Source organism: Camellia sinensis, chromosome 1, assembly GCF_055761805.1.
Source record: "Camellia sinensis isolate YWXY chromosome 1, ASM5576180v1, whole genome shotgun sequence".
NCBI lineage: Eukaryota > Viridiplantae > Streptophyta > Magnoliopsida > Ericales > Theaceae > Camellia > Camellia sinensis.
In genome coordinates, this window is record NC_138961.1 from 75,760,921 (window position 1) to 75,773,378 (window position 12,458).

The 12,458-nt window shown below is 33.1% G+C and overlaps 1 protein-coding gene across 2 annotated transcripts; it reads left to right on the top strand.

The window, feature by feature from the left end:
• Positions 1-1,725: 1,725 nt before the first annotated feature.
• Positions 1,726-12,261, top strand: LOC114276233 (beta-fructofuranosidase, soluble isoenzyme I). 2 transcript variants are annotated; one of them, XM_028218016.2, is made up of 7 exons: positions 1,726-2,650; positions 3,265-3,273; positions 9,690-10,546; positions 11,106-11,267; positions 11,372-11,604; positions 11,714-11,801; positions 11,894-12,261. In XM_028218016.2, exons 1-7 carry the CDS (start codon positions 2,236-2,238, stop codon positions 12,107-12,109), a joined length of 1,980 nt encoding a protein of 659 aa, XP_028073817.2. In that variant the 5' UTR covers positions 1,726-2,235; the 3' UTR covers positions 12,110-12,261. The 2 variants fall into 2 exon arrangements, with proteins under 2 accessions (XP_028073817.2, XP_082736016.1); XM_082879890.1 differs by lacking the exon at positions 3,265-3,273.
• Positions 12,262-12,458: the final 197 nt, after the last annotated feature.

Sequence of the window (12,458 nt, forward strand, 5' to 3'; positions counted from 1 at the left end):
GAACATCTCACCCAGGCCTTTCCTGCTTTTCACAGTTCCTTTCGGCAACTTGTGAAACCAGTCTGATGCGATTTCCCCAAAGGATGAGGGAAACACTTTGCAAAGCAGCGACTCGTTCCCGGTGTACAGTACCATTGAGTTCAAGTACAAGCCGACGTGAAAGTTAAGGTCAGACTTACCGTCATATATCTGGAACCTCGGCATGTGGAACCTTTTCGGAGCCTCAAATTTGTCCAACTTCACTAAGAACGGCGTTCTCGGCATGACCGGAGAGGTTATCTCGGTATCTTGTCGCTTCCTCTGGAGGCAATCCCTCAAATCCTCCTTGGTCCGTCCAGGAGCTCGGCTATCAACGGATTTCAGCCTTTTTGGTGCACTACTCCTGGTGTCGTTATGAGTCCTCTTGGATCTCTCTCCATTAGTTACGTCGAAACAAAGTTCCTTCCCCTGAATATGCCGATGTTCTGTGGGGTCAGCTTCTTTGGTACAATGCGTCCTCCGAGAATCTCCCTTCATTGCCTCTCCTCGCCCGACCTCCTTTGAAGGCCAGTAAGAGTGTTCCTTGGTCCTGGTGTGTTGGGGGACTGTAGGGACTGTTTTCTGCCCCCCTTTCAGGGCATTATTCCTGGCCGCTAGGATCGGCGTGTCTTGTAGCGGAAACGGTGGCTGCATGACATTATTCTGCATCATGAAATTGACGACTGATTACAGGTCTGTCAATTTATTCCCCATTCCCTTCATCTCTCCATCCCTCCGTAGGCATCTATCTTTCCATACCTAAAGGTCGTTCTCGTTATACCCGCCTCGGTCTGCCTTCTTTGGTGCGTCTCCCTTCTGACCGACGTCTTTCTCTCCGGGATTCTGATCCCGAGTTTCTTCATTGCAATTATCCTCCTCTACGTTAGAATTAAAGTGTTTACCACTTCCAGTAGGGATGCCGTCCCCGATCTTTTCTTTCTATCTGTCGTTGGCCATCTATTCTCCTTTCTTTTCCATAGACGGCGCCAAATTGTGTGTGTTGTTTTCTGACCACACTGCCAAATAGGTACTCAGCTGCAAAACACCGGCAGAATAGATTGTGCCCGAACGACCTGTCACAGAAAGAAGAAGACTCCGGCGGTGGTTCTTCCACCCGGGGGCACTCCGACGATCAAGTCAGTAATCAATATCTCTAAAAAATAACCAATTGTGCTTAACTCACAAGCTAGAATACAAAAAGCGTACCTTAGACCCACGAGGGTGCCTTACTTTTATAGCAATCACTGACCTGATTCCTGTAGAAGCCTAGCTTCAATGGACTCTGGCTCAATACTTATCCCAGACTCTCTAATAGATAAAGATAAACTCCCTAAGAGTTTTATCTTTATCCAGGCTGAGGTCCTCCCCCATTCTAAGACTCTTATTCCCTATCCGTTCATCTCGAATTCCGGTATCTTGGCAGGTAACCTCGACCTAGCCGAGATCACCTCGGCGTCATGACCAGGATGCGTGGCACCTCAGCTGGCACTTCGGTGCCACCTTGACCACGTGTTGCTACTCACAAAAATATGTCCCCACATATAACATTATCTATTTATACATGAGTAATGTTAGAAATTCACACTTACAAATTCACTCACAATGATATAGTAAGGAGTTGAGTCTTATACCATTAATATGTAATAAATTAAAAAATAATATATATAATGTCACATTATTATAAATACAACTGTAAGAACATTTTACAAGTCTCAAACGTGCTCTTTTATAAATATGATTCAAAAGTTGAAGGATAAGTATAAAACAAGGACTTCTTCGTGTTGTGAGACAATTCAGATTTGTACGAGTCACAGCCACAAAGTAGGCCAACAATTAGTAGCACAAAGCCAAACACAAACTTATCCCTTATTTACATAATCCAACACAAACTTATCCCTTATTTACATAATCAAAAACTCCCCCAACTATTATGCCACACCTCCCCTTCTCCCTCTTTAAATTCACAACACCAACCTCCACATTTTTCTCGTTCATTCTTTTCTTTTTTTTCTCTCTCTCTCTCTCTCCTCTTTCAACTAAGCTGGACAAGCATACCACTCCCAACCCAGCTCAACTTATCAACAAATCCATATTTGACACACCACCACTTTATCTGACACACTCCAACTCATCACCTCTCTCTCTCTCTCACATGTTTGTCTAGAAGGGCATCTTCATTTCTCTCCATTCTAGTTCTCAACTCCGGCCAACCCAAAAATGGACTCCAACCCTACTCGCACCACCACCCCAGAAGATCTTGAACACGCAAATCCGTACATCAGGCTGCCGGACCACCCAACCTCCGCCGCGTCTCCGCCGTATCACCGCGAACCCATTAAGAGTCTTGTCGGAATCTTCCTTTGTATGTTGTTTGTGTCTTCTATGGTTGCTTTGTTCTTCTCAAACCTTGAATCTGAGTCCCTATCTAAAGTCAATGACGATCGATCCGAGTCTTCTCCGTCGGTGGTGCCGAAGAGTTTAATGCCGCCATCGAGGGGGGTGCCGCAGGGGGTGTCGGAGAAGACTTTCCGGGACTTTTCCGCCGCCGGTCCGGTGTACCCTTGGACTAATGCTATGCTGTCTTGGCAAAGAACATCTTACCATTTTCAACCAGAAAAGAATTGGATGAATGGTGGGCTGCAAACAATTTTTTTATTTTTCTTTCTTTTTGCTTTTTAACTTGGTCAATCCATTAAATATATTTGAATAATGCTGTTCATAAAATAAATCAATAAATTACTTTGTGTATAAATATATATATATATATATATATACAAGCATAAATAGCGTTTTAGTAGATAATCCTAAAATAATTGTATTACAAATTGGATTCTTTTTATAAATGGGACTCTTTAGGTGTATAGAAAAGATTTGCATCTATGCCACCCTCATGAAAATACAGACTTGACTGTCTAATATATTTAAACTTTTCCTTATATATAAAATATATATTTTTTTAATAGTGAAATAATTTATTTATCAAATTTGTTATAGCTTGAATCGTCTGAATTTGTGTTGGCCGGACGATCGGCTTCACTTTCGTCTATCGTCACCCTTTCATTCGGATGACTGGCCGGATAATCGGCTGGTCAACTGGCATAACAAATTTAAATAACTCAAATGACACCAAAGTCAATAAATGTAACGTTACTCATTTTAATATATATCATGTTGGTACTAATCAAAATCAATTGGTCTTTTTTCATGGCTGCTTTTTTGGGGGGCGTCGACAAATTTCAACTTCAGATCCCAATGGTATGTCTAATTTCCTTTCTACTGCCTTCTTGATTTTGTGTTTCCTGTTCTGTTTGGTTATTTGTTAAGAAAAAACAATAACAATAACAAAAATAAATAAATAGATAAGATAAGATAAGAAAACAAATTAAATAAAAGAAAGTAACTAATTTCTTGTTGTATTTGGTTATATTTGAAAAATAAAATAAATAGGTACTTCTTGAAAATTTAATTTTTGTTTACTAACTCATTGAAAAATAAATAATATAAGAAATCATTTTTATTTTAATTTTTTTTCTTTGAAAAATTCTAGATCCCGAAAATTCAATAGAAGTTCCTAAAGTAACCATGGGTTTATTTTTTTATCGATGAAAGTCAGTTGGTAATTGTTAAATTAACACATATGAGAGTTATAGTCTCTTTATTATTGTAAAGCACTAAGTGCTTACCTCCTTAATTCAACTTCTCCTTACGAAGAGTTGAATCAATGACCTACTCACTTGAGACTAAACCGTTAGACTGCATTTGGTTCATGAATTTAGAAAATGATTTGAAAAGGGAAAGAGAAAAAATATCTTTTCCCTTTTTCTTTTTAAATTTTTACTCAAATTCATGAATGAAACAAAGCGTTAAGAGAATTAGAATGGCTAATTATACTGCTTAATTGGTTAAAGTAACCATAGGTTATAACTCTTGTAACAATGTTGTAACAATGTTTGCAGCCTTTAAAAACCAAAATTGCATGGTTTACCAGTCAATTGTTGTCTTGGTCAGCCCAAAATGACTAAGGAAATTTCCAGGAAACTAAAATATATTTAATATTATTATTATTTTTTCTCTGGTTGTTATATGGAATATTTATTACGAAAAAAATCAAAAATACTAGTTTGATTGCTGGTAAATAAATTTTCAACAATGATTCATCCCACTAAAAACATCACCACTAATAGCACTAATGCATTAAAAAAGTAAAAAAAAAAAAAAAAAAAAACACAACTCCAAGACCAAAACATCACATCATTAATGACGGGACCCACTGCCACCTAATTAGTGGGAGCACTAATTAGTACTCCCAAGCATTTTTCATACATTTTATAGTCTACATCAAAATGATAGATATAAGTCATATTATTTTAATAATGTTACAATTTAATGCATGTGTGTCAAGTCCTATGCCACAAACAGGACTCAACTCTATGTTGGGCTGGCATAGTCTTAATTATTGGAACGGTCTTGCTATTTATATAAAAAAAAAAATAGGACCACATCATTTATCAATGAAAAATGCTTGGGAGCACTAATTAGTGCTCCCACTAATTAGGTGGCAGTGGGTCCCGCCATTAATGATGTGATGTTTTGGTCTTGGAGTTGTATTTTTTTTTTTTTTACTTTTTTAATGCATTAGTGCTATTAATGGTGATGTTTTTAGTGGGATGAATCATTATTGTTTATCAATTACTGTATGATACATAAATGAGCACAGAATTACGCCTTCTTTTTAGAATATATTTTTTGAAAAATATTTAAAATTAATTGGATAAAAATAATAATAATAACACTTATCTTTTATAAAAATAAAATAAAAAATTCTGTGAAAATAATTTTTAATAAATTAAAATATTTTTTAATATTTAAATTTACCAAATTATTTTTTAATATTTTTCACGGGAAAAAAATTAAAATCAAAATCAAATAGAGTGATGCACGTTTAGCACAACATGCACCATCAAACATAGAAATGATAACGGGGTGATTTTGTAGTCTCCTGTGTCATATCATATCGGGAGGGGACCGATTGAGGAGGTGACAACAGACTAATTTTGTAGCTTAAAAAACTTTTAATGTGATTTAATAATAGTAAGAGTTAAAAGCCGTAAAATGAAAAAAAAAAATAAGTGTAATATTTTAGTATTTTAATATTATTGTATTCTGAGAATAAAATTATATATTATATATACAAATATATTTAATAAATATAATTAAGAAATTGCTCCACTCAATCTCATGGAGTGGGAGTGAGAGAAAAAAATGTCATCTATAATTAAAGATATCTTCATTTATTAATATGCTTATTATTTTAATAAATAGAAGCTTGTTGTGTAGATATATATATATTCTTCGTAATTTTTTTTTAATTATATTTAATCGTACTTAAATTTGCTTGTTACTATATATTTTCTTGGGAAAATAATTAATAAATTTTGTTTTACTCTCAAGATTACTATTGGGTTCTATCAAGTTTCAATATAGACAATTAATTCCTATTTGTCATAAAATAATCCCAAAAGGTTTATTCCTCCATAATGATGTATCTTATCTCACTTTTACCCCCCATTTAATATGAACAGTAATTTCATAATTATTTTTAATCTAAATAAACTTATATTTTTAATTGCAAAAATTATGATATTGTATTAAAACAAATCATAAATCACAATGAAAAAATTACCAACAAGTCCTATTTTGTTTTCAAAATTACTATTGAGTTATATCAAATGTCAATATTAATAAATAAGTTCTATTTTATTTTTTATTTTATAAATTGTTACACAAATTTCAGTTATTCATAATCGTATATTTTATTTTTCTCATTAAAATATGAACCATAGATTTCATAAATAATTTATTTTATATAAAATTTTATAATAAAAATATTTTAATTGTTGAAATTAAGTGAATTTTCATAAACAAAAGTATAAGTATAAGATTTGTCAACTATTTCATGCATTGAAAAATATATACATTTTTCATAATATTTTTTTTTCATAACACTTTGGAATTTTAAGAATTTAGCCTTTTAAAATTGCTTACACTTAAAAAAATTCACAATTTTAACTAATAAAAAATGATGCATTTTATTCTATAATTGTTTTGATGCAATGGTTATATATGATTTTTTAATATAATATTAATAATTTTTACAATTAAAATTTTTAATTTTAATTAAGTTAAAATTGTTTATAAAATTGATATTTATATTAAATGAAAATGGTAAAATTAGGATAAGATATATATTATGGAGGAATGAACTTTTTGAAAATATTTTATAACAAATAAAAATTAATTATTCATGTTAAAACTTAATAAAACTCAACAAAATAAGATTTTTTTTTTTCCTGAGTGAAACAAAATAGGACTTATTAACTATTTTCTTATTTTGTTTCTAGTCAATGAAATTAGTGTTATATGGAATAATTGTGTTTTTTATGTGGGTCATGAATACTCTGTCATCTGATGTGGAAAATTTGATTGGTCGATTTGTGGACCAATCAATTTAGCCTCTCCGAGTCTGGCATGATTTAAATGGATGGTGTGATGGGCCCATAAATAATTGAATATAATAGAGTTGAGTTTCATGGATAGCGGTTGTTTTGGGTCCCTCTCAATTTGTATATGCATGCTTTTGGTAATCTAAACAAGTCTATTTACAATCTAAAAGTATATAAAATGCAATTTAGATGATCACACTGCAAATTATTGGGAGATGTTGAAGGGTCAAGTGCCTTTAGTCCTCCAGATTCTTTTATCTTAAAATATAAAAATAATCACTAGTTAAGTCTTTTTTTAGAAAAAATAATTGATAAATAGAAAGGTGTCGTTATTATCACGCTTAACATGGTTGCTTTCACGCGAGTTTTAAAATTTATATTGTGAAATAATATAGTTACCTTTAAGATCAAGAAAACACGTTTGTATTGTGTAATAACATAGTTCTCCATTTCATTTGTAATATCGATATCTTTTTGATGCTTACAAAAATAATAATTGAAATACACACAAGGAATATTATTTTATAGAATGACTTCTTCTTCTTCTTTTTTTTTCCCTTATCTATTACAAAATTAAATTTCATTGTCAAACAAATCCAAATCAATTTTTGAATTTTTTTTTTTTTTTTGGGTGATCAAACAATCCACTTTTCCGTTCCTCTCTTTTCTCCCTCATAATTTTCCAGGAAAAGTGGCCGAAACTTTCAAGAATACTTTGATGATTCATTGTCAAACAAATCCAAATCAGTTTTCGAATTTTTTTTTTTTTTTTGGGTGGTCAAACAATCCACTTTTCCGTTCCTCTCTTTTCTTCTTCATAATTTTCCAGGAAAAGTGGCTGAAACTTTCAAGAATACTTTGATGATACGTCTTGCATTCTATATATATATATATATACATATATATATATATTTTATAACTTGGTTGACAAATTATGAGGCTCAACAAGTTCTTTGACAATAATTTTGTGGTCATAGCTCAATTTCATGAACATATACGAACTCCATCACATCATATTGTTGTAAAGGATTGATATTTTATATCGACAATGCTACGTAGCTCAAATTTTATGGCTCAAAAGTGGCTCAAATGGCCAAAACGACGTCGTTTTGAGTACAGAACAACATAAAAATGGCCAAAACGACGTCGTTTTGGTCATTTGAGCCACTTTTGAGCCACAAAATTTGAGCTACGAGACATTTCCCATTTTATATCTACCATATCTCAGACTGAAAAAAAAAAAAAAAAAAAAAAAATTTATTCAATTAAAATGTGAACAAAATTTTTTTTGGCTTTGTTTTGGATTAAAGATGTGATTGTGTTACACTAAAAACCAACAAACGTACACGACAATTTCTCTGACTCTGCGTTGCCACCTAATCCCTTGAATAGTAAAACAACAAAAACAAAACAAAAACATGCTCTCCAAATTTGAGTAGTACACGTAATAAATTAATTTAAAGAGATATCACCCTTAGGCTTTTACACCAATTTTTTGATTCACTAGAAGTAATTAAATGTAACCATCGTTTCTTAGGGAGTTTTTAGTTTATGGATTTGGTGAGTGATTTAGAAATGAAAAAGAAAAAGGTGTGTAAAATGTGATTGAAATATAATCACGTTTTGCACACATTTTTTCTTTTTTTTCCTAAATCCTTATTTAAATCCATGAATCAAACACAGTATTAGGCTTTCATATAGAAAGACTATTCTCTTAAAATAGTGAATGATGATTTTATTGATAATATATTTTGTCATTATTTTTTTTGGATAAATTACAAACTCTCTTGAAGTTTGCTTGAAATACAGATTGTCCCATGTGGTTTAAAAAATTACAAATACTCCCTTGTTAGAATTTTTTATTTAACAAAATTAACCAAAAAATAAAATTCATAATTGCTCTTCTATATAATAATAAAATTACCTAAAATATTAATTGAAACATATTTCTAACATCATAAAAAACTGGTAATTAATTTGATGATTTATTGATAAAATGAGCAATTTGTTATGAAATTAGAAATCTCAGGGGGTGGAATATAATTTTCAAAACCATAGGGGGCAATTCATATTTTAATTAAATCTCAGGAGATGTATTTATAATTTTTTTTTTTTTTTTTTTAACCAACCAAGTAGAAAAATGAATATTTTATTAGAATGATCATTTGATTCCATTTTATTAGACCTCCTGGTACAATAAGCCTACGTCATTCCATTAACTTGCTCTTGAGGTAGGCCCATTTATTTGGAGAGTTAAAGGGGGATTCAGAATGGTAGTAAGGTGGGATCCACTAGCATTGCATTTATTTTTAGAGATTGGGGAGGTGATTGATAATAAGTTTCGGATTATGAATCTCCTTGAGGAGGGGATTCGAATGCGCCTCTAAGACTTGGTATTAGAAAAATAGTCTGTCGGACTAGAAATTTTTATTTTTTACATGTTGGGCATTTTTTTTTTTGAACATTAATGTTTAATTTTTTATATTTTTTGTTAAGTAAAAGTCCTTATTTTATTTGTTTTTTTTTTTTTTTGGAACTTTTTTATTTTTTTCAAATTTTTTACATGTTGGGCATTTTTTAAAAAATATTAATGTTTAATGTTTAATGTTTTTGTATTTTTTTTATTTGTTTTATTATTTTATATAAAAATAATTTAACAATTCCTACACTAGCAACTATTATCAAAACAAATACAATTTTACTTAATCCCCTCGTTGTGAATCCCTTTCATTCTGCCTCTGAAAACAAACAGGACTTATTGGCATCTAAGTGTCCGGTCCAATTTAAATCATATTAGCAACTTGATCCATCGTTTTGCCTATATACAAACAGTTATGCATTTTTACTTATATTGGATATTTAGGAGAGTAATAAATTTATAATTTTTTCATTGCATCTCTAGTTGTGGTTTGCTTTTTTTTTATAAGATAGGCATTGCATCTATAGGCATTAAATAGTAAGTTTTTAAATTTGATTTGTAACTTAATTTCATTTACTTTTCAAGTCATTGATTTTTTTTGTATTATTTATAATCTTACAGACGTGAACTAAAAAAATCAAGTCTTAAAATGTAGTATAGTTGGATTCATTTACGGAACAAACTGAACTCGAATAAAGTCAGCTCATTTATTTTATAGCCCTCATATGATGAACTTTACATGGTTGCAGGTCCACTGTACCACAAGGGATGGTATCACCTTTTCTATCAGTACAACCCAGATGCTGCAGTTTGGGGCAACATTACATGGGGCCATGCAGTATCAAGGGACCTGATTCACTGGCTCTACCTTCCCTTCGCCATGGTTCCCGATCACTGGTTCGATGTGAACGGTGTTTGGACCGGGTCCGCCACCTTCCTCCCCGATGGCCAAATCATAATGCTTTACACCGGTGATACCGATAATCATGTGCAGGTGCAAAATCTTGCCTACCCTGCCAACCTATCTGATCCTCTGCTCCTTAATTGGGTCAAGTACGAGAATAACCCGGTTATGGTCCCTCCACCCGGCATTGGTCATAAGGACTTTCGTGACCCGACCACTGCGTGGCACGCCAACGATGGAAAGTGGCGGGTTGCTATTGGATCAAAGGTTAATACAACGGGTATGACCCTTGTATACCAAACCACTAACTTCACTAGCTATGAGCTATTGGATGGGGTTATGCATGCGGTTCCGGGTACGGGTATGTGGGAGTGCGTGGACTTTTACCCGGTTTCAACTACCGATACGAATGGGTTGGACACATCATTTAACGGCCCGGGTATTAAGCATGTGTTGAAGGCAAGTTTGGATGATGACAAGAAGGATTATTATGCACTTGGGACATATGATCCAAGTAATAATACATGGACCCCTGATAACCCGAAGCTAGATGTGGGTATTGGGTTGCGGGTGGATTATGGAAAGCATTATGCATCAAAGACATTTTATGATCAAAACAAGCAAAGGAGAATCTTGTGGGGTTGGATTGGTGAAACTGATAGTGAAGATGATGACCTCTTAAAGGGTTGGGCATCCGTTCAGGTATATCACTTATATATCATCGTAAAATAATAAAAAAATCTCTCGTGTACCTAAAAAAATACTTAAAATTTTTTTCGAATTTTAGTTTTTAAGATATAGATTTAAATTTAGTGTGATGTGGATCACACCACAAAATGAATTTCGGAATTCTCTTATAGTAGATCTAATTTTCAAACTACAATCATTTGGAAAGTTTCAATATCTTAATAATTTATGAAATATGAACAAATTTCAAGTAGACTATAAAAGCACATCCTCATTTGTTGATTATGGACATCACATCACTCTTTCTTTTAGCATGTTAATAATAAAGCATGCCTCTTAGTTATGTCTAGTTCATAGAGCAAGACTTGTATCCAAAATTTTAGTTTCAATTCAATGGGTTTTTGCTTACACAGAAAATCAAAGTTAGATATCATACAATACACAAGATTATGAGGCAAATGTTGCATCAAAGCCCCTCATTGTTTCATACATATGTATAGAAAAAAATGGAAAGCTCATAGTAAGTTGTTTAGTCATGTATGGAGAAGATTAATTTCTTGTTATGTTTCCACAGACAATTCCAAGGACTGTAGTGTATGACAAGAAAACCGGAACCAATGTACTTCAATGGCCAGTGGAGGAAGTGGAGAGACTCAGATCAAACTGCACTGACTTCAATGGTGTAAGGGTTGGACCTGGATTAGTCGTGCCGCTCAACATAAGCTCTGCTACACAGGTCCGTCTTACATTAACATTTTAATAAACATGGTGGATTATTACGGTAATCAATAATTGCATGTTAATTAATAATAGTCCATACTTGTGTGGTAACGGTGACAGTTGGACATAATTGCTACATTTGAAGTAGATAAGGCGGCATTGGAGGCAACATTTGAAGCCGATGTTGGCTACAATTGCAGTACTACTGGTGCTGCTGTGAGAGGCACTCTGGGACCATTTGGTCTTTTGGTTATTGCTGATGATTTGCTCTCTGAGTTCACACCGGTCTATTTCTACATCTCTAAGGACATCGATGGCACTTACAGGACCTTCTTCTGTTCCGATGAAATGAGGTTTGCTTGTTTCCCTCATTCTGTATTTATGAAACAAAAAGCAGAAAACAAAAACGTTACCAACTGAGTTTATTAGTGTTTAATATTAGATAGTGTTAATCGTATGCAGATCATCCAAGGCTTCTGATGTTAACAAAAAGGTTTATGGAGGCATGGTCCCTGTCCTTGATGGCGAAAAATTTTCTATGAGATTATTGGTATGTAAAATTCAGTTTTCGTATGAAATTTCATATTTTGGGTCAATATATGGACCTAAATGGTTTTTTTATAATTAAAAAAAAAAAATCAGGTTGATCATTCGATTGTGGAAAGCTTTGCTCAAGGAGGGAGAACAGTGATCACATCACGAATCTATCCAACGAAAGCAATTTATGGCGCAGCGCGGGCATTCCTGTTTAACAATGCCACAGGAGTGAGCGTCACAGCATCACTCAAGATTTGGGAAATGGATTCCGTAGATCTTCAACAATACCCTTCTGATTCAGATGATGTAATGTTGCTTTAGTCAACCCAATCCTGTTATATTCCTCTATTCTTTGGTTGTTTGTTTGGTTGCTGGGAAAATTGGAAGAAGTAGGAGGGAAAATATAGAATCATGCTGCAACTGAACTGATATTGTATTATCCCAATTTTCAAGATATGTTGTTTGGTTGGCAATATCTATTGTATATTTCATCTGAACAATAATTTTGAAAGTATTGAGATTTCAATTGTGCCATTAATGCAAAGTATTGCTTGTTTGGTAGGCTGTGCCTAATCTATGTTGGCCACCAAAATGCATGTTGTTCTATTTGATCTCTGTATCCCTTCAGTGAGATTGCTCATTATGCATTGACCTTCTTTATGGTGCTTTC